This window comes from Onychomys torridus, chromosome 5 (genome assembly GCF_903995425.1).
Source record: "Onychomys torridus chromosome 5, mOncTor1.1, whole genome shotgun sequence".
Taxonomy (NCBI): Eukaryota; Metazoa; Chordata; class Mammalia; order Rodentia; family Cricetidae; genus Onychomys; species Onychomys torridus.
The window spans coordinates 20,692,246-20,717,988 of NC_050447.1; the positions used below are offsets into that span (position 1 = coordinate 20,692,246).

Here is a 25,743-nt window from a genome sequence, read left to right on the forward strand (position 1 = left end):
CCAAAGACACAGACTCTAGTTTGATTTCCAGGGGAATGGTTTTGTGATGTTAAAATTTGAGAGCATAAAATCAAATGTTTCTCCTTGTTGTGTTTGTAAAGTATGTGACATAATTCTGTCTTTCCTTATTGTGTTTATATAGTATGCCACACAATTCTATATTCTCAGCAATAAGATGCTTATTTTTGGAAACAGCTTCTATGGAACCTCCCTTCTCTTGGCTCCAGCTTCTCAAACCTGATGGGGCCTCCTCATCAGAGCTCAACATGTTCCTGCTGGGTTGGCCTCTCTGCTGCCTCCTTGGCCCTGAGCTCAGTCCAAAAGGCCGCTTCCTTGTCTTTCAGGCTGTGGGCTGCCTGTGCTGGGACTCCAATCTGCAGGTACCCATCCTTCTGGTCATATTCTGGCCAATGGGGCAGCCCTTCCCCATTGGGATTCCTGTGAACAGAATAAAAAGAGAAAGTCACCACATCAGCTGTGCTGTCCCTATGGTGCTCAGAGATGCCTGGCTTATCTCTGCCGAAAAACTAGTAATCTACAGATGGACCAATCTCTATCTCCTGGGACAGTTCTCTCTCTCTCTCTCTCTCTCTCTCTCTCTCTCTCTCTCTCTCTCTCTCTCTCTCTCCTCTCTCCTCTCTCTCTCTCTCTCTCAAATCGTGTTATGATTTAAATCTTACATTTTCTGCAAATCCTCATGTGTTATAGGCTGATACTAATGAGAGTTAGTGGAATCGAGGGGGAGCACAGTTGGAGAAAGCAGATCACCAAAGGCCTTGAACAGTGCAGCGGTTCCACTCTTCATACCATGACTTCTAGACTGCTAAGAGACCAGAAGCCATTTTCTCCTTAGTGCTCCTATCAAGATGCTCTGCCTCAATACAAATGAAATGTCCAAGTGAAACTCAGAGCTCAATAAAGCTTTCATTCTTTAAGTTGATGGACATTGGGCATTTTGCCTAAGTATTTGAGAGCTAACACCTAAAACTGTTTCTGAAGAGTGGCTCACTCTGTGACTAAGTGGGTATTGTGGTTCAGAATACTTTTTAATCAGTTTGTGAAGGAATTTGAAAGTTTGAAGAGTGTGCTCTATAAAACTCAAAATAGAGTCAGCAATGGATTCTAGTAGGTTCCAAAAGGAAAAAAGACAATGAAGCCAAGCTTTTAATATTTCATTGGGAATGAGGCATCTGGGAGAAACTTGCCTGGAGATAACTAGTATTCATTCTGTGTACATCTCTCCATGCCCCAAACTTTCTTGATAGGCTGATTTCAAAGATGGGTGGACTGTGTAACTCTATGGGCTTGTTCAAAAGTATCACAGCTCTTGGGGTAATGTTAGAGTATTTTTGTTAATTTAATTAGATTTATAGGGAGATTAAAGGAAAAAAATCACAGCATAAAGATTTGAAATAGTCAGCTTTTCACAATAAACATCAGTGCCATATAAAGACGCAAGTTTTGTAAACATATAAAAACAGGAAGTTATCCTGAGGACGTCTCAGGAATCTGCAAGATGGCCCATCACAAAGTTATCACTTGTGTCAAAGACATTGCTTGAGATATTAGCATTAAGTATCTCTTCATCTACTGTGTGGTATAATAAATGGAGGTAGGGCTTGTTTCCTTGTGCTCATATACTCAGAGGCTTTACAGCCAACGGTCCATGGAGCCTAACTAGATCTCAAGATACAATTATCTCTTGGCATCATCTTGTGGCACTGGTTTGGCAGGCATGCAAAATGCAAGGCTTATGGAGTCATCAAGGTTGCTACCTGGATTTCAAATGAAAGCATGCGAAACCATCAAGTGCATGATTTGATGTTCCAGGTAGCAACCCTAAAAGCATGATGCATGTAAAGTAAAAGTAAAACGTAAAGTAACATTTTGATGGAGACCTAGTAAGTTAGAGATGTTGGATAGCTGTGCCTTGACTTTTCTTGCTTGGATGATCTGGCATAACTGCACCCATTGATTTGCAAAACAATCATTCCTGGAAAAACCACAAAGTGTACTTCTAGATTAACTTCCTGGAGTATGTTTGATTGATCAGTTGTTCAAGCATTGGACCAAAGAGACCTCTCCCTAACCCTTTTCTAATTGATTGATCGGTTGCTTGAGCACTGGACCAAAGAGACCTCGTCCTGAACCCTTTTCTAACAATTTTTTCATCTCCCTCCCTTCCCCTCATATCCACCAGTATATAAACTTGCTTCACTTTGCAATAAATGAGACCTTGACGTGACTCAGACTGACTCTGTCTTTCTTTATGCGCTTGGTCTCCTTCCTCTCTTGCCCCCATTGGTCTTTCAGGTGGTGCCTCCTCGGGTCCGACCTAATAACCTGGCCTGCAGGACGGGTCATAGAGATGCCATGACTTGGAACAACATCCAGGCCATGAGTAGGACAAGTCTGTCTGAGCCATTGAGTCATCGTTCTATTACTGTGAAGAGACACCCTGGCCAAGGCAACACTTAAAAAATAAAGCATCTAATGCCTAGCTTACAGCTTCAGAGGTTTAGTTCCTTTTCATTGTGGCAGTAGCATGACAGAATGCATAGCACCAGAGAGGGAGCCGAAAGCTACATCCTGATCCACAGACAGACAGAGAGACTGGGTCTGACATGGGCTTTGGAAACCTCAAAGACCTTGCTGGAGGAGTAACACACTTCCTCCAACAAGTCCATACCTCCAAATCTTCTAATCCAAGCAAAGAGTTCCATTCCTTGGTGACAAAGCATTCAACTACAGGAACCTCTGGGCTCCATTTTATATCCATATATTAATGTGGGTATTATTTTATTCATTTATACACAGGGCCCAAGAAAGGCCACAGAGGATACAGGCAGCAAGACCTTAGGAGAATGCATCTCCAAACTTTTCAGAGCCCGTGTCTGTCAACAGATTCCTGGATGTTCCAGAGGAGATTTAGGATTTAAATTCTTCTCTCTTGGATTCTGGCTTGCTTTGGTTTCATTTCTCAGCACTACCTTTCTGTTCCTCCCTCTAGAATAGGAATGTTTGGGCACAGTCCTTGCGTCTTGGAAATCCGTTACTTTTTTGTTTGAGTGGGTTCTCATAGCAAAGTTTACAAGAGACTGGCAAGTTTTTGGACTTGGATATCAAAGCAATATTAAAAGTGATAAGAAGTTAGGAATTGTGGGGATGAGCAGTTTTGATGGACATAGCTTCTGGGGGTCATGGGCAGGCTAAATTTAGAACTTAACATGACCCCAAAAGCTCATGGATTGAAGCCTTGATCCTCACCTGATGGTGCCACTGGGACAAGGCAGAAATATAATAAAGAAGGACTTGTTGGAGGAGGAGGATCATGGGAGATTTGCCTCTGAGGATTGTGTTAGGATCCTGGTCCTTTTCTCCCCTTCACAAGCAACAGGAGGTAAGGAGCTTTGACCTACCATATGCTACCCACATGATGTTCTGTTCTGACACAAGAGCTAATAGGCAAAATAATCAAAACTTGAAACCTCTCAGTCTGAGCTAAAAGTCACAATCTCTCCTCATATTGAAGTATCATGCAAGTCTCATCACAACTACAAGCCAGATTAACCCAGCTCTCATTATTGGAATGCTATGATCACAGGGACAGAAGGATGATCACTCAAACATTAGAAAACTGCTCCGTCCTAATAGGTATGACCCACTACACCACACCTTTGGGTCTGGCATCTTTACCACCAGCCTCACCCATTCTGAGCAAAGTTGGCCCAGAATTTCATCACCATCTTGCTGAGATTGATCTCTTCTGAGGCACCATCTGTGTTCAAAAAGGAACAAAAATTTATCCACTTAACTTAAGATGTGGTTAATGAATAGCCACAGCTCAATCTGAATACCTTTAATAAATGTGGTCTTGTTTATGAACACATCAGGCTGAATGTGTCCAACATCCTCTGATCTCTGAAGATAAATGAGGTCAGGCCTGGTTAATATTTGAAGGGGAGAAATGCACCCTTGGCCTTTATTACTCACTGAGCCACAAATATGCCTTTTAAGATGATCTCAGTGAGTGTGCCTTCGATTTAAAGTCAAGAGGAATATTCCAGATGCTTTATGCCTTTCTCTCTCATGCTGACCTATCTGGCATCCCTCTCGGGGTCCAGTAGCGACAAGAGTCAGTTTCCTCAGCTTTAACACCAGGGTTGCTGGCCCTTAGGACTGTTTCAACACACACACCTCTGCATAGACTCTGGAAACAATCAGAACTGGGAGGTGTCCAGAGACACTGGTGTGCCATGAGGCACACACTATTAGGAGGTGTGGCCTTGTTGGAGGAAGTGTGTCACTGTGGGGGTGGACTTTGAAATCACTTTTGCTCAAGCCTCCCTCCGTGTGACACTCAGTCAACTTCCTATTACCTGCAAGATGTGGGGCTCTGAGCTCCGGCACCATATCTGCCTGCATGCTGCCATGCTCCCTGTAATGATGATAATGGACTGAACCTCTGAACAGTAAGTGAGCCACCCCAATTAAATGGTTTCTTTTTAAGAGTTGTGATCATGGTGTCTCTTCACAGCAACTAAGACAGTGGCCTTCCAATTCTCTTATTGGTGTCACAGGTCAAGATTCTGAGAATGACTATGGCTGGGGACACATCGACACAATCCCATCATGTGTATTAAAGGAGAAAGTCTGTAGACTATAGTTGAGCCCTGTTACAGAGCATGACAAAAGCCATTTTAAAAGGAGAAACTTGCTCAAGACAGTCAAGCCAAAACCTAAACCCAGGCTTCATATCACCAAGGCCACAGCCAACAAGCAGATATTACCTTTTAAAAATGGGGCTGCCCATACTGAGAAGAGATCATCACCATGGTCTCCTATCACTGTCTTGGGTCTCTTGTCTGACACAAAGTTCGGCCAATACTGAAACTCATACATGTAGGTGGGGTCCAGCATCTGAGGAGACATGGATTTTTCATAGTTCACATTTACATACACACACCTGGGTGGTGTGAAGGCCTTAGGCCCTGCAGTGAAACCACTCTTCAGCTTCACAGGAAATAGTTTTAGGAAGGCCCAGTGACTTGCTTAGGGCTGCACAGCTGGTTGATGTGGAACTAGGATTTGAAGAAGATTCTGCTTACTAGCTGAACAAGAATGGATCCATATATGCGGTGAAGGCACCAGGTGAGTGTCAGTGATCACATCCATGTATAGATTCCAGGAATATCTAGAACCTCCCAGTTGTCTTTCATCCAGCCTCGTTCTGGACATTCCCAGGACTTCTCTCAGCTCTTCAGAGAAGAGTAAAGGAGATGATGGCACACAATAGGATTCTATGCTGACATAGAACAATCGGTCTCTTGCATTTTGTGACACCATAAAACTGAAGGTTCTTGTTTCATCTCCAACTTGTTAGCTTGTTAGCCCGAGTGGAAGGTCTTTCTTTTTCTTCTTTCTTTCTTTCTTTCTTTCTTCTTTCTTTCTTCTTTCTTTCTTTCTTTCTTTCTTTCTTTCTTTTTCTTTCTTTCTTTTCTTTTTCTTTCTCTTTCTTTTTGATTTTTTTCAGACAATATATTCTGATCACAGTTTCTCCTCCTCCAACTCCTCCTAGATTCTCCCTACCAAGCCAAATCCACAGCATCTTTTTCTCTCTCTCATTAGAAAACAAACAGATGGACAAACAAACCAGAATAGGACAGAACAAACACACGTACAAGAAAAAGAAGAACCAAAGAAAAAGCACACGAAACACATACTGGCACATAAAGGCACATACAGGTACATACAGGCACAGAGAGACGCTTGCACACACAGAAATCCCATAAAACACACAAAATTGGAAACAATAATATATAAGCAAAATTGCCCAGACAAAGCATTATGAGAAAAGAAAAAACTCCAAAAACACCACTGAGTTAGTTTTGTGTTTGTTGTCTACAGCTGGGCACGGGGCCTACCCTTAAGAGTTGAGGGTATACCCAGTGAGACTGTCGAAGAAAACTCATTTTTCCCGTGGGAGTGGTTGGCAACTGGAGATAACTTCTGGGCTGGCGAAGCATGATTATGTCCACATCCTCTCTCAGCACCGGAACCCCATCTGGCTTAGCCCTGTGCTGCCACAGAGTCTGTGAGTTAACACGGGCAGCACATCTGTTGGATCAAGAAGGTCTTGTGTTCTTGGTGTCTTTCATTGCTTCTGGCTCTTAGGAGCTTTAAGTCTTCTCTTGAACAGTTTTCTCTGATCCCTGAGGGGAGGGATTCAATGGAAACACCTCACTTAGGGCTGTATGTTGTTCCAAGGGCTCTCACTCTAATGTTGTTTCTGTATCTGTTCCCATCTGCTGCAGGAGGAAGCTTCTCTGATGATTGGCTAGGCAAGACACTTATCTATGAGTATAGCAGAATGCCACTAACAGTCATTTTATTGCTGTGTAGTATTCAGTTTTCCCCCATGTTTGTGGCCTATAAATGGTGGTGAAATCGAAGTGCCAGGGCAAGGTAAACTTGTGTCTCCTCCAACCACTCTCCTCTCCATTGACTCCTCTCTCACCAACAAAGATTATCTGTTAAGTGTTAAGATGCCACTATTTTGATTATAGGGTCAAGGGAGGTACCAATCCTTGTCCCTTATATACTAGCCCATAAAACTCCAACCTGGGACGCTCAAAACAATGGTCATAATAATAGAATAGATACCCACATATTAGATATAGTAGGAAGATGATTCAAAGTGCTAAAAAAGTGTGTAATTTTACAAGAAAACCTTCTTACTCCATTACAACATATAAACGTACATTTATATATATTCTTATATTTATAAATATATATACACATATATATTTTTATCCATTTGTAATTGTGTTTAATCATCCATATACTTCATATATGTATTAAATACACTGTCATTACTTTATACCAGGAGCTATCCATCCACAGAAGTGGATGAGGATAACACATGTCATCACAATACAGGATAAGGAATAATTTAATTAACTCACAACTCTATCACCATTAGGTGATCTAGTGATTCTGCAATCCACTTATGAAACAGTGCTCCAAAGTCAGGTGGAACTCCCTGGAAAGACAGTTTAGCCTTGTTTTTGTTGCACAGTCTTTTTAGAAAGGGAATCCAGACTGCAACTCTGCAGAGAACTTTGTGGATGAGAACACATTTTAGAAAGCATACAGCAGAAGATAGGTTTGTAACTTTTTTGTTTGAAACAATTGTTTTTATCTTTATTTTTATTAATTCTCCAAAAAAATGTGCAATGTGTTTTGATCATATTCATTCCCTTGTCTAAGTCCTCCCAGACCCACCCTTCCTACCCACCCAACTTCCTCATTTTTTTTTTCAAGTTTTTTCTTTGTTTTTTTGAGACAGGGTTTCTCTGTGTAGCTTTGTGCCTTTCCTGGATCTCGCTCTGTAGCCCAGGCTGGCCTCGAACTCACAGAGATCCACCTGGCTCTGCCTCCTGAGTGCTGGGATTAAAAGCATGTGCCACCACCACCTGACCCTCATTTTTTTAACCAATCAAATCCAATTTGTGCTTCCCAGATATCCTTGGATATGTGGCTGTCCTATGGAGCATGGCCAACTGCCAGTGTTCTGAAGGAACTGAACCACCAGCCCAGATCTCTGTATTTAGGAAGGGAGACTTTAAAATGGAGGGAGAAATAAAATCTTTCCATGAACAGCAAAAACTATGGGCCTTGTCATCCCTGGTCCTGCCTTACACAAATGGCTAAAGAGAGTTCTTTAAATTGAAACTTCAAGACAACATGCATAACATGACACACATGAAAGTCAGTGCTGTAAAATGAGCCAGATGTGGCACACTCAAGGATCATAGTGATGATATGGACACAGTTTTATCCTACATAGTACAAGGAGTCAACAGAAAATTATACTAATGATTATAGCTGAGACAACTCCTCAAGTAGGGTTAAAATAGGCTGTCATCCAATCATATAAATTTTACATAAAAGACAGAAAGTGTGTGTTTATTAAGGGGTAGAGTCATAAAGCAGTCATGTTATCAGAGGAGATAGGAAGCATTCAGGATCATACAGCCATAAACCATTATGATATCAGAGTTACACTCTTACCAGCTTAGTATAGGCTGTCAGAATTACACTAGGGGTCAGTGAGATAGCTCAGGCTGAAGCCCTGAGTTCAACTCCTGGAATTCCTATGATGGAACAAGAGAACTGACTCCCATTCTGACCTTCACACTGACATGGCCGCATGGGTACACGGCAAACACACAGTACACAGAAACAAAATACCTATAAAAGTACAATGGCAGATATAGGATTTATGGTAGACACAGAGCAAAAGTCTTCAGAAGAACCATAAGCCAAAATTAGGAAAAATTAAATGCATACTCCTTCAGAACATCAGAAAACCACAAAGAAAGGCACCAAAAGAGGGAGAAAAAAATCATAAAACCATAATGGAACCACCAAAGTAGCAGTAGTAAGTCTTTGAGGACCAAAATTATCTTTAATGTAAATTCTGAAATAAAGGAAATGGATTGAATTGATTTTTAAACATACCATACCCACAAGTTTACCTTAACAGAAGTGAAGGGTGGAAGAGAAAGGATGGAAATGGATGTAATTTAAAAGGAAAACTAAACAAGAGGAATGGTTTTATTAGACCACAGGGTCTGAGTTTAAAAATATAATGAGCTGAATGTGGTGGCTAACACCTTTACTCATCTAACTCTGGAAGCTAAGAGAGAAGAATTATTATGAACTTGAGACCTGCCTGACACACAGCAATTTCCAGGCCATTCTGAACTGCAGTGTGAGACCTTATCTCAGAAGAAACAAATAAAGGCATCATGTTAAGGAGAGGGTCAAATCATCCATAGCACAAAACAATGGCAAATGTAGACCTAACATCAGGGTTCCTAAATATATAGAACAAATGGTGGAGGTTATGAAGGGAAAGACAGGAAACGATGAATACCACAGCAATAAGGAGTCTCTAATACACACATTTACAGTAAAGGACAGATCATTCAGGAAGAAAATACACAAGCAATATTGGACTTGATAACATAATAGGACAAAGAGACTAAACAGAAATATTCAGAATTGTGCAGGCTAAGTTTATGTCCACTTGACACAGACTATAGTTCCTTGGGCTGGTGGTCCTGGGTTGTGTAGGAAAGAGAGCTGAACAAGCTATTGAGAGAAACCCAGGAAACAGTACTCTTCCATGGTCTCTGCTTCAGCTTTCTGCTTGAGCTCCCACCCTGATTTCCCTTAATAATGAGCTATGATGTGGAAATGAAAGATGAAATGAATCCTTTCCTCCCAAGGGCTTTTGGTTGGGGTATTCATCACGGCAATAGAAAGCAAACCATGGCAAGAATACTCTATCTAATGTTGACAGACACCAGCTGAACATTTTCTAGTATAGACTGAGTGTGTCACAAAAAAAAGAACAACAAAAAATTAATTTGAGAAGACTGAAATTGTACCAAGTATCTATTTTTATAACAGTAAAATTAAAAAGTCAACTACAAGAATCATTTGGGAAAATTCAAATTCAAGGGCTGAGCAACAGATGCCTCAAAGAAGAAATTAAAATTGATAAAATTTTATTGAAACAAATGAGAATAAAGTACCTTTTCCTCTAAGGTTCAGGGAACATAGTATAAGAGGTGGTAGAAAGAATTCAAGAACCAGAATACAGGGAGAATAGCTATGGAATCTGTACTGACTGTCCTAGGATTTTGAAGGACTGGTCCTATCAATAGCCAGTCTTGGAAACAAAGGGTTTGTGAGGTCTTACTTCTCCCTGATGGACCACTGGCTATGATGAGTTATTGGGGAAAAGGAGATATTACCCATCTGATGTTTACCCTCAGGTGAGCCCACCAGGCCGCAGTGGATAGTTCCGTACTCATGGCCACACAGGTGGCCCCCGTTAAACTCAGTGGCTCACAAAGCAAAACAAAAACCGAAATGAAAGTAGCAAAGGGGGAGTGACGGGGGCAGAAGGCGCTAAAGAGTCAGGGGACTGAGAGTAATCAGAAGGCATTATACACATGCACGAAATTGTCTTTGAACAATTTAATTAGGGAAGCAGTGCAGCATGCCAACACATGCGGGTGATAGTGAGGGAATAGTGATAGTGCTGTAAGGGAATCTTACAGCAATGAACACCGACATTAAGAGAGGAAAAGTTTCAAACAACCTGAGATTACACACCAAAGTTGAAAGAAAGAACAAAATCATAAAGTCAGAAGCTTGAGAATTTAAAAAATAAGAAAGATGGACAAAACTGAGGTTTTTTTTTTTTCAGAAAGAAAGAAGGAAAGGAAGGAAGGAAGGAAGGAAGGAAGGAAGGAAGGAAGGAAGGAAGGGAGGGAGGAGGAAGGAAGGAAGAGAAAGAGAGAAAGAAAGAAAGAAAGAAAGAGAGAAAGGAAGAAAGAGAGAGAGAGAGAGAAAGAAAGAAAGAAAGAAAGAAAGAAAGAAAGAAAGAAAGAAAGAAAGAAAGACTCTAAAATGATCAATCTACTGCCCACAAAACAAGAGGGAAGATCTCAATCAATTTAAAGACTCACAACCAGAAATGAAAGAGGACACCCTACAACAGGGACCACACCACAACCTGCCATAAGAAACCACTACAAACAGGGACATGCACAAGAATAGGATAACCCCGAAGGAGCAGAGACAGTTGAGAGGACCCAGTACTCCCTGAACCACTGGGCAAGTGATTAATAGTTAAAATCCTTAAAATCGCTGCTCCTGCTAAGGACACATTCTGTTTACTTCTTCTGTATAATTCTTCCTGATGTTAATTTTCTGTAACTTACCAAAAAATGAGGACAATTTTACCTCATCATTAGTGGCTTTTGGACTATCTCTTACTGCTCTGGCTGCCTTGACCCAAAGGATCCTCAGTAAGCCAGCTGGACTACCTCTATGCCAGCAACAGAACACTCCACAGAAGCCTTGGGAAACCTACACAATGATGGCAGGTTTAAATTTAATCCAAATGGCACTACTGCTGAATGCTGAAAAACACAGCACATAGGTTAAAGAAAATGAACACATAAATAAATACAAAGACATCTCCAGGTTGTGGAGTGAAAGGATCCATTTTAAAATGTCCATAGTATTCACAGTGGTCTATTGATTAATAAAACATCTTCCCCAATTCCAATGCCATTTGTCCTCATAGAAAGAGAAAAAAATACCTAAAACTTTTGCTACCAAGATGATCATGGTTAATAAGAACAAAGTTGGAACTATCCCACTACCTGATTTTAAATTCTATTCTGTATCCACAGTTACTGAACAGTATAGTAGTTGTTTTACCCATGTGTGTACATTGAACAACAGGATATAACGAAGATCAGAATACAGGCAGGGACTGACTGCTTTTTTACAAAGGTGCCAAGAATGCAAGATAAGATAAAACAGTTTCTTCAGTCAATGTTGTTGACAAAACAAGATTTCTACATTCATAAATGAAACTATACTGGAAAGAAGACAAATTTAAGCTCAGAAACCTCAAATTATGAGTAAAAATCATAAAGGAAAAGCAGTAATTCTGGAAATTCACAGAAAACAATTGCTTAGATTTAATACCAACACCATGACAAGAAGTGAAAAAGACAAATGGGATGATATTAAACCAAAAAAAAAAAAAACTTTTTTTCACAGCAAAGTAACCAATGGCAGTACGCAGAGACAACCAGTGGAAGAGGAAGATATTTGTGGTCTTTCTATATGACATGTATCTGCTCAAAAACCATAGGAGAAATTCAAACAAGTCAATAAACAAATAAATTCAAAATGAACAAAAGGAGCCAGAGGCCTGAAGTAGTGTCTTTCAATAGAATAAATATTTATGAAAATGGACAGTAGATCAATAGATTCTTTTCTAAAGTCCATGATATCATTAGCCCCTGGAAGCTGGCTAGGTTTCCAGTACCAGGTATGATTTCATTTGTGATGAGTGGGTCGTAAGTCCAATTAGACAGTTGTTGGTTGCCATTGACATGTCAGTGCCACTTATGCATCTTTAGGCATATCTTGCAATGCTGGTAGCTTTCATAGTTCATAGATGGTTCAAGACAGTATCTGGGAGGAGATAGAGGGAGAAAAAGGAGGAAGAAAGTAATGTATCCTATTTTGATTTAAAACGTTAAAAACTCTAATGAAAAAGGAAAACAGGTAGGTGAAAAGTTCTTATAATCACATCCTTGGATATATATAAGTATCCACATTAAAATAATAATGAAAGTATTTTCTCATGATCCAAATAGATTTTATTGAGAAGAGAAAATAGAAAAATTGTAGTAAATATGTATAGAAAAAGCAATCCTTTAAATACTGTTGGGCAGCCTCCATCAAATTAAACAGAGAGAAACTCAAAGCAATTCCACTAAAATCAGAAATAAGACAAGGCTGTCCACTCTCCCCATATTTATTCAATATAGTACTTGAAGTTCTAGCTAGAGCAATAAGACAAGAAAGGGAGATCAAAGGGATACAAATTGAAAAGGAAGAAGTCAAACTTTCACTATTTACAGATGATATGATAGTATACATAAGTGACCCCAAAAATTCTACCAGAGCAAGCCTACAGCTGATAAACTCCTTCAGTAAAGTGGCAGGATACAAAATCAACTAAAAAAAATTAGTAGCCCTCCTATACACAAATGAGAAAAAGGCTGAGAAAGAAGTCAGAGAAACATCACCCTTTACAATAGCCACAAATAATATAAAATACCTTGGGATAACACTAACTAAACAAGTGAAGGATGATTTTGATAAGAACATTGAATCTCTAAAGAAAGAAATTGAAGAAGATATCAGAAAATGGAAGGATCTCCCATGCTCATGGATAGGTAGGATTAACATATTAAAAATGGCAATCTTACCAAAAGCAATCTACAGATTTAATACAATCCCCATCAAAATCCCAACACAATTCTTCACAGACTTGGAAAGAAAAATACTCAACTTCATATGGAAAAACAAAGGACCCAGGGTAGCTAAAAGAATCCTGTATAATAAAGCAACCTCTGGAGGCATCACCATCCCTGACATCAAGCTCTACTATAGAGCTATAGTAATAAAAAACAGTTTGGTACTGGTATAAAAACCAACTTTCAGACCAATGGAATTGAAATTAAGACCATTTCATTAATTCACGCACATATGAACACCTGATTTTTGACAAAGAAGCAAAAACTATACGATGGAAAAAAAGAAAGTATCTTCAACAAATGGTGCTGGCATAACTGGATGTCAATATATAAAAGATTACAAATAGATCCATATCTGTCACCATGCACAAAACTCAAGTCCAAGTGGATCAAAGACCTCAACATAAGTCAAGTTACACTAAACTTAATAGAAGAGAAATTAGGAAGTACTCTTGAACGTATTGACGCAGGAGATCACTTCCTAAATATAACACCGGCAGCACAGATACTGAGCACAACAACTAATAAATGGGACCTCTTGAAACTGAGAAGCTTTTGTAGGGCAAAAGACATGGTCAATAAGACAAAAAGACAGCCTACAGAATGGGAAAAGACCTTCATCAACCCCACATCTGACAGAGGACTGATCTCCACAGTATATGAAGAACTCAAGAAAATAAACATCAAAACACTGAACAATCCAATTTAAAAAACGGGCTAAAGAGCTAAACAGAATTCTCAAAAGAAGAATCACAAGTTTTTTAAAGACATTTAAAGAAATGCTCAGCATCTTTAATCATCAGAGAAATGCAAATGCAAACGACTCTGAGATACCACCTTACACCTGTCAGAATGGCTATGATCAAAAACACTAAGGACAGTCAGTGTTGGAGAGGATGGGGAGCAAAGGGAACACTCCTCCACTGTTGGTGGGAATGCAAACTTGTACAACCACTGTAGAAATCAGTATGGCAGTTTCTCAGAAAATTGGGAATTGATCTACCTCAAGACCCAGCCATACAATTCTTGGGCATATACCCAAGGAATGCTCAATCATACCACAAAGATACATGCTCAACTATGTTCATAGCAGCACTATTCGTAATAGCCAGAACCTGGAACAACCTAGATGCCCGTCAGCTGAAGAATGGATTAAGAAAATGTGGTACATATACACAATGGATTACTACTCAGCAGAGAAAAACTGTGACAGCGTGAAATTTGCAGGCAAATGGAACTAGAAAATATCATCCTGAAAGAAGTAACCAAAACACAGAAGGATAAACATGGTATATACTCACTCATAAGTGGATTCTAGATACAAAGCAAATAACAATCAGACTGCAACCCACAGAACCAGGGAGGCTATATAGCAGGGGGGACCCTAGGATGACTGTGGCTTATAATAAGTTTTTGTTTTACTCAATTACTGGGCAAGCCTCAATCAAACATTTCACTATTAGCATAAGAATTTATACTTTATCAAGCTGGTTATAGAAAAACAAACAAACAAACAAGTAAATAAATAAATAAATAGGAAAAATACTGCTTGGATGAATGAACAGTGATGTGGTGTTCCTAAGAGTCTGAGAGCAGAGCCACACTATGGCCCAGCAGTGTCACTACTGGGTGTTTACTTCAAATATTTGGAAAGAGTTTTCTGAGATGGCTGCACCCCACATCCATTGCAGCAGAACATACTACAATCTAGCTACAGAATCAATTGTGTCCATCAGCATCCAAGGAGAAGGAAAACACAGGTGTGTATGTTGTGGATATCAGTCTGTGTAAATAAAATTCTGATTGGCCAGTAGCCAGGCAGGAAGTATAGGCAGGACAAGCAGAGAAGAGAATTTGGGGAACAGAAAGGCAGAGAGGGAGATACTGCCAGCCACCTCCATGACAAGCAAAATGCAAGGTACTGGTAAGCTATGAGCCATGTGACAAAGTATAGATTAATAGAAATTAATAACAAGGATCCTGCCATGGCCATACAGTTTATAAGTAATATAAGCATCTGAATGATTATTTTATATGTGGGTTATGGTACTGCAGGGGCTTGGTGGCACCTGGAGAGAAGCTCTCCAACTACAAATGGCGCCCAACATGGGACAAGAGTTTCCACCTAAAACCTGAGAAAAAAGATTCTAAAACGGAGCTAAAAACAGCTTCCTAGTTGTCTCTCTCAAGTTAGTGGAAGCCTGTGGTTTGAGCTACTATGGTGGGTTCCTGGCATATGCGTCTGACCTGCAATGTGGCAGGAATGAGGAGACTACAAGCAGCACTTTATTCTGCTACATGGTGGATTTAGCCTTTGCTAGTTAAAAAAAAAAAAAAAAAAAAAGGTTTCTGGACTATGTGCTGCTTTGATAGAACTACTTCTGATAGTTGATGGTACACATGGCTCCAGACCCAGAGCTGGTGGTAAACTGTACCACTGCCACTTTGGGAAGCTGAGGTGGGTGGAGCCAGCAGCCACAGCAGTGTTTCAGTCTTACAAAGATGGATATTACACAGAGAATCTGGTTTATGTTGTCTTTGGGATTTTTAACTACAAAAAAAGATTTGATTGTAAAAGCTGTTGAGTTAAACAAATATGTAAATTATTATTATTATTTTGGTTTTTCAAGACAGGGTTTCTCTGTGTAGCTTTGTGCCTTTCCTGCAAATATGTAAATTTTAAAGGTACCTTGACTTCAAAATTTGGATATAAGGATGTGTTGCTTTGGAAAAGAGTCTCTGCTTTTGTTTCCACAGAAAGCCAGAGACTGTGGATTCGTTCCAGATTAAGATACATCAGGTTTGATCAGCCAAGACCCTCTGAAAGGTCCCCGATGACATCATGGCCCAGATGATCCAACATCCAAAATGGTTTCAAGGTAACTGGCTCAGAGATTTACCCTCACAGACTACTCCATAATCCTAAAATTTTCTTTGTGTCCCCATAAGATACAGCGCCCCCCTCCAGCAGGAAATAGTAAGAAAAACTATGTCCAAATTCCCCAATACATCAAGCTGGCTTTGGAGATGGAATTGGCTCACTCCTTCTCTAAACCCAGGCATATTGCTAAAAGAAAGGGTTAAGAGATTCTTATGGCCCAAATCAAAAGAGCCCTCTGGTGTGGGACAGAGAAAAACCAATATTTCTATTTAAATCAGGTTGATTATAAATGCAATCTCTTTCTAAAGAAGAGAAGGGGATATGATATAGATATAATAGGATGAAAGGGTAGATTAAGGAACTTACTTTTAAAGAACAACAATTTGTTTAAAATGTTTTACATTGGTATAGATTTTAGTCTATTGATACAAACTTAAAGTTAATTTTGTTATACTGTATATATATTTCTACTCTTGTTTGAGGTATTATGTTTATGCAACTCATTTAGATTGTAATGGATAATTAAAAAATACAGATCAATTAGTCATCTATGATAATCATACTCATAGCCATGTTAGTTAAGTCTTCTAGGTATACATAGATATATTTTTAGATAGACAGATAATCTTCAAACACTTCAAAGGTCTACAGAATATGGCATTTAAAATATTTTTACAATTTAGACTTTCTGGACAATGAGACATGTCTGCTCCTGGCAGCACTGACTTACTTCAGAGAGGAGGATGGGCATCAAGACACTCCATTATGGAGTTTATCTTCTTCTTGACAAAAATAGTCATTTGGGCAAGAAACTGTTCTTGCCTGGACTGCTTGATCAACTGGACATGCAGGACCCATAGAAAGGTAACCACTGAACTTTGTTTGACAAAATGGTCCTTCAGGTTCCTGCTTCACAGAGAAAACTGCCAGACATTCTATAGGACACTGAAAAAAGTGACCAAGAGATTCTAGCCCGGTGGGCTGAAGATAAATGCCCCAACTTTACAAAGGAAAATTAGACGACTGTCCAAGCTGCCAGCTGTCTCTGTCTACCCTAAAAGACTCCCGAAAGTTGCTTGCATCCTTCTCCCGGTTCTCAGGTAATATTATATCCTTCTGAGGTCTTTGATTTGGTTGAAGACTAGATAGTTACAATTTTCTCAGTTATGATAAAAGATAAGTTAGATATAAAACCTTAGACTCACAAATATAAGATAGATAGGATATCTTCTTTAATATTGCAACTGTAATTCTTGCTTGATAATTGTTTTGTTATGTATAATTTTACTATGTAAAAGTTAAAACCTTCCTTAAAAAAAGGGGGAAGTGCTGTGGATATCACTCTGTGTAAATAAAATTCTGATTGGCCAGTATCCAGGAGGGAAGTATAGGCAAGATAAGCAGAGAAGAGAATTTGGGGAACAGAAAGGCAGAGAGGGAGATACTACTAGCCACTGCCATGACAAGCGAAATTCAAGGTACTGGTAAGCTACAAGCCATATGACAAAGTACAGATTAATGGAAATGGGTTAATTTAAGATAAAAGAAAGAGGTAACAAGAAGCCTGCCATGGCCATACAGTTTATAAGTAATATAAGCGTCTGAATGATTATTTTATACATGGGTTATGGTACCATGGGGGCTTGGTGGCACCTAGAAAGAAGCTCTCCAACTACATGTGTAGACAGTGCAGTTCTCTTTAGCTTCAAGAAGGAAACTTACTGTTATAGTGTGGGGTGAATCAGGGAGCATCATGCCATGTTAAATAGTTGAGCATAATATAGATGCCATTTGTTGCTACTTATTGTGGAATCTAGATTTACTCACAAGCATACAAACACAACTTGAGGTTAAGAGGTTTGTAGTTGGAGACCTTCTCTCCAGCCCCCACCAAGCCCTGTTAGACAGTCCACTTATAAAATAAATACACAGACATTTATATTATTTAAACTGCTTGGCCATTAGCTCAGGCCTACCATTGTCTAGCTCTTACTCTTATATTTAGCCCATTTCTATTAATCTATACTTTGCCACGTGGCTTATGGCTTACCAGTACCTTACATCTCGCTTCTCATGGTGGTGGCTTGCAATCTCTCTACCTTCCCTTCCTGTTCTCAGAATTCTCTTCTCTGCTTCTCCCACCTATACTTCTTGCCTGGCTACTGGCCAATCAGCATTTTATTTACACAGAGTGATATCCACAGCAGAGTTTGGAGGTCAAGGAATGAGGAAGATGAAGGAAAACAGGAATAAAATTATCAAGCAGGAAGGAATTTGTTCTCTTTTTAGTCTTTCAACTCACAATGTAGTATATATTAATAATAAAATTGCACATTTAAAAACAGCTAATAGGAAGCCGGATGGTGGTGGTGCACACTTTAATCTCAGCACTTGGGAGGCAGAGGCAAGTGGATCTGTATAAGTTCGAGGCCAGCCTCATCTACAAAATGAGTTCCAGGACAGGACAGCCAGAACTGTTACACAGAGAAACCCTGTCTCAAACCCCATCCCCTGCCAAATAAAAAATAGCTGAGAGGAAATTTCAATCTTCTCACTGTAGAACATGTTAACTATTTGAAGAAATGTGTGTGTTAATCAGTTGATAAAATTATCAGGCATTGTATAATCAAGCAAAAAATGTGTACACCATAAGTTGGCAAGCGTAACTTATCAATTTGCAATTTAAGAAATGATAGAAAGTTTCTCTCTTTCAAAATATTTCATTGTGCTATATTCTCCATTCTTTCTTTATCCCTGTAGTTTTTCACAGGTAACTGCAACTTCAGAAAGTGATGCTAGAAAATCATCTTAACCTCACAGAAGGAACAGTTTTGGCAGATGCAATTGGTAACTTTGAGAGTAACAGTGACTTGGTTACATTAAGAATACTTAGAAAACTAGTAAATCATACTTTGTGTTTATGGGAGTGTTTCCAGAGACAATTAGATCATTATGGCTAATATGTTATCTGTTGATGCATTCAAAGTTCTTGCACATTATTGGGTGGAAGTCCCACTGGGGAAGGTGTGGCTGTTTATAGAAAGTAGGTCACTGGGCCATATTCATATATGACCCAGGACCATGTCTGTCGCTGTTTCACACAGCTTCAGTACTTACTTGTACTCATGATGTGAGCTGCTCGTACTCCCCAAATCACAGGCTGAAAATTCTGAGCTGAAGTAAAGCCTCCTTCCCTTAAATTTTGAAGTGTCATTTTTTTTTTGTTGTTGTTGTTATAGAGTAGGAAAAGGAACAATTATAACTTCTTACTAATTGTCTATGTTTCTGGACAAGCCAGCCTGATGTTCACATAAAACATCAACAGGACTTGCCTGAGCCTTTTCCTGGTCATTAGAAACAACTGTGCTCACGTTTGCAACAGATAAAGACGTCATAAACCTAACAATCCCCATGGAAGAGCCAATGAGAGGTGAGTATAGACAGCTCTTTTGCTGTTGAGAGAGAAAAGCCCTAAGAAAAACCCTAAGCTGCAACTATCTAAGGTGGGCACATGCTAGACAGTTCACTAGTTTGGCTTCAATCTTTTCTAAGTGTTGCTTCATCCCAACATAGTGTTTGGTGGTACTATCTCCTAGAGTGAACCTCTTTTGAACACTTTTCTCATAGGCTCCTACAGGCAGAAGTGAAACTAAGGATTGCAGATCCTTGGGAACCAGCTTTTGAGGCCCGACCCTCAGCAGATTCCCTCTAATTCAAGAGGAGGGTCTGTTGGAGGCCTAGCTGGTGAGTCTATATCTTTCTCCCATGCAACACCTCCCATGCCACGAGACACAATCACAGATGGAGCACCAAACATCACATCTCCCATTAAGTCCAGGAGAACGTCTTTCTTTCTGGCAGGGCTGTCTATCCCTGATAAATACTTCTCGGTGGCAGTTGGATTCAGACTCTCAGAGATGTTCTAAAATGCATCAGAAAGGGATCATACAAAAGTATTTCTAGGAAAAGCAATGCGAAAGACATGGCTCGTGAGATTTGCTTGTCAACAATTTTCTTTAGCTTATCAGAGCCCAGAACATCCAGTGACCTACGGACAGTGGCAGCCCATGTGTCAGAAGTTCAAATAACTCAAAATTTGTAAATATTGTGGTGCCCACCTGTCTTCTTTGCCTCCCAAGGATTGCCTACAGATATCTTGGGTCTCCAACCCCTAGATATGCTGATCTTTGCTGATGATAGCCTCCATCTTTTGCTGGCTTTCCAAGAGAATCTTTTTTTTCCCAATAATATGTCCTGGAAATACTGAAATTTTTTTTTACCTTTTTAAAAAATAGTTATTTGTTTATTATGTATACAATGTTCTGCCTGCATGTGTGCCTGCAGGCCAGAAGAGGGCACCAGATCTCATTATAGATAGTTGTGAGGTTGCTGGGAATTGAACTCAGAACCTTTGGAAGAGCAGCCCGTGCTCTTAACATCTGAGCCATCTCTCCAGCCCCAATACTGGAATTTTTAAGCAACAAGTGACAAATATTTTTTACATTGCACTAAAGCATACAAACCATAACATGAGCTGAGACACAGACATAAATACGTTTAGCTACTACATTGTGTGTGTTTGGAGGCCAGTACCCATACTTCTTTGTTTCTCAACTGAGTCCCATGATTCTCTAAATTCTTACAAGGATCGGGTAAGACTGCCAAAGAAGGGAAGTGGTCCTCTTCTGGTCCAGTTTATCTTCAGAAAGTGGGAAGCCTATCATCTGTAAAACACAATGATTGTCATGTGTGAATCAAGTGGAATTAACAGGAAGAACCAAAAATGTCAAACAACCATACCAATACAGAAGGAAGCTCCTTCACCAGGCCTTGTTAGATGTGAAATTTCCTGTTTGAAGAAATAACCTATGAAAAAATGAGATTATATCTAGAAATATATGTAATACAAGAGGATACACATATCACATACATGACATATATTAGATATTATATAAATAGCACATCTATATTATATGTAATTTATATAACATGAACACACACCAATCCTTCAGAGAATGAGTGGTATTCAGTCTAGGACAGTGTTGAGACTACAGGGAGGACACAAGCCCTGATCTCAGGTGTCTGTGAAAGCCAGAGTCAAGTCAACTCAATGGCTGAGTTTCATTGGTGACCTCTGCAGTTCTTTTGCAGGTAGAGCTGGGGAACCTTATGTGTGTCTAGACCCAGTCCAAATGTCTGTACTGAGAAACTTGACCCTATTCCAGCAGCTGAATGCCAGCCCAGAGCCCTAGCATGACACTGGTCTCTCTTCAATGCCTGGGAAAGCTCAGGAAACTCAACTGGAGTTACTCTATCTCTGGCCTGAACTTAGTGATAGGTGGCCTGGCCTCTGAGCCCTCTCTTGTGATCACCAGTCCTTTCTCTGTCCTAGGAGATACAGCAACGTTATTTTCTCAAGGGCTTGAGTGAAAATTTGCTTGTAACTCTTTAACCTTTTGAAAATGTGACCCTTTAGGGAGGTAACTCCTGATCTCCTTTTGGGTCACTGTGGAGAATGAAGAATTCACTTTGCTGAGGCCCATACTTCAACTTTCATCTTTGCGTCCTATCATGATAAAAAGGGAAGTTGCTCCTGCTAAGTGAGCATGAATTAAATTCAGTAGCTAGAGACACTGACTCACTGCTTACCATAGTGTCTCTTGGAGTTTATCTCAGCCTGGAAATCTCCATACATATCAGGACTCTGAACTTACTGCAAAATTCTATGAAATAAGACACATCTTACTGGTTTAGTCAGTGTCTGAATTTTTCATTGATGGAGGAAAGACCTCCATACTCCTTACCTTCCAGAATGAATTTTAATTCAATCTGAAGTGATTTATGGATCTCAACAATGAAGCTCCGAGAACACTAATGGAAATCTCTATGACCCAATAGTTTAGGTCCAATGTGGAAACTACTGTGCTCCAGCCTGCTTCTCCTGAACTCCAGCTCAGGAGTTCTGTTCTCAAGATGCCCCTTGTTCATCCATCTACATCACCATCTTCTCTACAGAACCTCCCAGCCTGGGAATTTTAGGATTCCTTAAGGAAAGATAGTGTCTATGGAGAGGGTAATCTAGGTCTGTAGTTCACAGAGGACAATTGAGCCATTTTGGAGAATGTTTCCATGGAAGTATGGCTGTGTTGACAGTTTCTCTGGGCTGATTAGAGACTGTGACTAGAAAGAACGCATAGGAACAAAGGTGTGTTGTATGGGTTGAGGCTGTATGTGTTCTGCTAAGAGGCCTGTGTGTTCTCGCCATTGGTATGCTCCAGCCAAACTCTTTTTTGGTGATGCCCACCATGTAGGGCACTGTGTTGAAGCTCTTCTCAGCCAGGATCTCTTCCGGTCAATCACAGTGGGAAGGAAAGGGTAGCTCAAGGGAAGAGAAAAATGTGATGTCTGTGATTACTCTTTCCCACGTAACATCAGACTCAACTTTCTACCTGTCTCAAAGCTTGGCCAGCACACAGACTCACGTGGCTCCCAGATGGGACTAAGTCTATGATTTGCTAAAAAACAGAAATGTGCCTGGGGAACCAGAAACAATACTGGCAGGGAATGGGTATTGGTCTTAAGCAAAGTATACAATATATTCAACATATGTACATTATAAGTGTGTGTGTGTGTATGTATGTAACAAATTATATGCAATTTTACGTAAGTACTTAAAATTGTACATAATTTTTAACTATAAATATATTATAATTTATAAATGATACACAATTTTGTGTGTGTATGTGTGTGGTTTAAGTGTTCCCTGTTGGAACACTTTCTTCCCAGTTGGTGGCACTGTTTAGGAAGCTTTAAAAAGCATGGCCTTAGGGTTGGGGATTTAGCTCAGTGGTAGAGCGCTTGCCTAGCAAGCGCAAGGCCCTGGGTTCGATCTAGCTGGCACTGCTGACTTCATGCTTGCAGTTCAAGGCGTGAACTCTCAGCTTCAGGATCCTGCTGCCACACCTACTGTTTGATGCTTCCACCCAGCCGTGACCTGGCATACTACACCAGAATCCCTTGCCTATCTTGTAGCCACACAGTGGCCACTGGCAGGTCTCTGCCCCTCCCCTGTCCTTCCTCTGTTACCTATTTCCATATTGCAGTCAAAGAGATGTTTCTAAACTCAACACATCTCACTGCTTCATTCAGACCCTTCTGGATACCTGCCCCTAGCCTCACCCTGTCATGCTGAATCACAACCCAAGGCTCTTAACAGCCAACCCCATTTCCCTCCTCTTCCTCCTCCCCAGACTCAAGTCTGTTTCTGTCCTGACTGCCTCTGCTTCACACACACTATCCTGCAGCAGGCCTTTGCAGCTACAGGGGAAGGTTTCTAGGCTTCAGATAGCTGACTTCACTACCCTCCAGCATGGCTGGACTCTTCAAGCCATAACCTGAATCTGCCCTTCACACAAACTGCTCGCCAACTCTCCCTCCTCTACCACTGCCAGATACACAAGTTTTCAATTTATTTTCCTGATACTGCGCCCCACTAGAAGAGGAGTTTCTAAGAAAGTAGAAAGCCTTGTCTACTTGACTGTCCTGTCCCAGCTCCTAAACCTTCTACATAGTGAGAACAGGGATTCCCCTGGGAGGGAACAGAAAGGACAAGACTGGAGACGCTACACACCTAATGTTACCAGATCCTGGTCAGTACTAGGAGGTAGAAGGACGGGGTGGGGGGGAGAGGAGGGGCGCCATGGGTGTATTTTGTATGCTGGGAGGGGGGCAGTATCCTCATCACTGAGATTTTGGTCAGGTTCCTTTCTCATACACCAGCCCTTTGTCATCCCATGCGACTTGTGCTCCTCAGTGAGGGCTCCTGGACTCTTAGTGAGTCATCTCAGCCCTTTGAAAGGTCTAGTTCATCCTACATACAGATCATTTTAGAAGCAGAAAATGTCCACTGGAGGGGGACAGGTGACGCTAGGGAATTCACTTGCTAAGTAGAAGCACTGAACTGGGAATCAGGCTACCCTGGTTGCCCCTGGCTTCCAGTACTGTATTACCAAACAAGTGACTTTCCCTCTCTGGGCCTGAGCAGAATACACATAAGAAACAGAAGAGCTCTACAAAGGACAGTTCTTTTCTCTCCTTTAATGGGTAGGACTCAACACTTGTAATACAGAAAGTAAAGGCCCTTACCTCTCTGGGGTCTCCAAGAAAATCAAGAACACCAAACTTTTGTGGAGAGAATATCAGAGAAAGTGGGTGAGGAACTTCCCTTAGACATAAGTAGATCCTTTGAGTTTCACCCTAAGATATTAGGTTCTTTCTCCTGATTCTTCTTTGGCAGGACCCAAAATTAGAAGATCCTATGCTGGATCCTCAGAGTCTGGGCACATGGTGAAGCAGGATGGGGCAGTTGCAGTAAAGAAATGGGGCCCAGGGCCCACTCAGGATCTCCAGAGCATGGAGAGGATCTCTGGGGCCTCTGCCTGTGTTCTCCATGTCTTCATCTCTCTCCCTCATCTGTTTTCTCCAGCATAACACCCTGGTGTCTCCCCTGGAGAGTAGAGTTATTAGGTCAAGGCAGTGGGAGGGGGTACACAGTGCCTAGGGTGAAGACAAGCTGGGATATGCATCAAACAGCATTCCCCCTCAACATCACTGCTACCTTTCTCCTTCCTCACCCCTGCCTCAGGAATGCAGGCAACTGTATATGACCAAGAGCATTGTGTCCAGGAAATGCCTTGCCTGGATTAATGCAGTGATAGAACTTCCCAGTTGGTTTTTTTTTTTTTGTCTCTGTTCTACACTATGCCTCATAGAAATCAGAGATCTTGGTAAAACTCTGTCAGGGAAACTGACATTATTGCTGAATTGTTTAGTACAGTCGCCTCCCAAGCATATAGAGTATTAGTCTAGAATTCCAAAACCTTTAACCTGCTAAGAAAGCAAACTAGAAAGCAAACTAGTTTAGAGAAAAGCCCCCCTCCCTGCATTCTCCCTCAAATAAGAATGGAGAGCTAAGGAGTGGAGATAGGTACATCCCCAACAGTATACTCAGAGGGTCTGGACCCAGCCACATCCTAAGCCATTTGTTCCAGGACATTTTGATTATTTTAAAATTCTGTACAACATATTTCTGTTTCTGTTCAAGGAACCTTAAAGACTGTTCTCATCTGAGATGAGAAAACCCCAAATCCTGCATGCTCACTGCAATGCATTGCATCCTGGGCATTTCTTAGTTGTGATTAAAAAGGCATTCAGGGACACTTTGCTCAGCCTGGAACGAGGGGACTGGACTTGCCTGTACTGAATCCATCAGGTTTAAATGAATCCCCAGGGGAGTGTTGGCCCTGGAGGAGGTTGGAATGGAGGGGAGGGGATGGGGGGGAAGATGGGGGCGGGCATGGGAGGGAAAGGACAGGGGAACCCATGGCTGATGTGTAAAATTAAAATACAAATATAATTAAAAAACGCATTCAGTTTATATCCTCATTGTCTCCCTTTTAGCTCCCTTTTATATGGACCAAAAATAGATGGAGACACAGACATCAGATGGATGTACAGATGTAGCTGGTCAATACAAGTACTGTTTATTTACATGGATTCACTCTATTGTTTTGGAGGTCTGTGTGAAGGTATGTAGGTAGAGATTGATTCATGGATAATGAAAAGATTGGAAAGGGATTAATTCAAAGTTTTAGATGGATCTCTACTAGACTGATGAAAAATGTGATGAACTGGACTCGGTTATAAGGATGACTAGGTTGTTGGTAGATGAACTGGTAGGGAGATTGATGGTAATCCTAGAACTTTAATTAAGTGAATACCTTGGAAAATCTAGAAAACTGGGCTACCAGTATGCTGCAAGTTTATTTTCTACACCAACCAACATAAACTGTGACAGTTTCCTTAAATGTCTTCTGTTGCATGTCTCATCCCCAAAACTCAGGTTGATAGTTCTATGTGGGAATAGGGAACATTTTG

At 40.6% G+C, this 25,743-nt stretch overlaps 1 protein-coding gene across 1 annotated transcript in view; it reads right to left on the reverse strand.

The window, feature by feature from the left end:
- Positions 1-254: 254 nt before the first annotated feature.
- The window catches only part of LOC118584162 (liver carboxylesterase 1-like), a 49,159-nt gene continuing 23,670 nt past the window's right edge, over positions 255-25,743 (reverse strand). Inside the window, 7 exon segments of the mRNA XM_036188192.1 lie at positions 255-438; positions 3,709-3,778; positions 4,791-4,920; positions 19,580-19,729; positions 20,451-20,531; positions 22,070-22,243; positions 23,953-23,988. Coding sequence (XP_036044085.1) covers positions 255-438; positions 3,709-3,778; positions 4,791-4,920; positions 19,580-19,729; positions 20,451-20,531; positions 22,070-22,243; positions 23,953-23,988 — 825 coding nt within the window.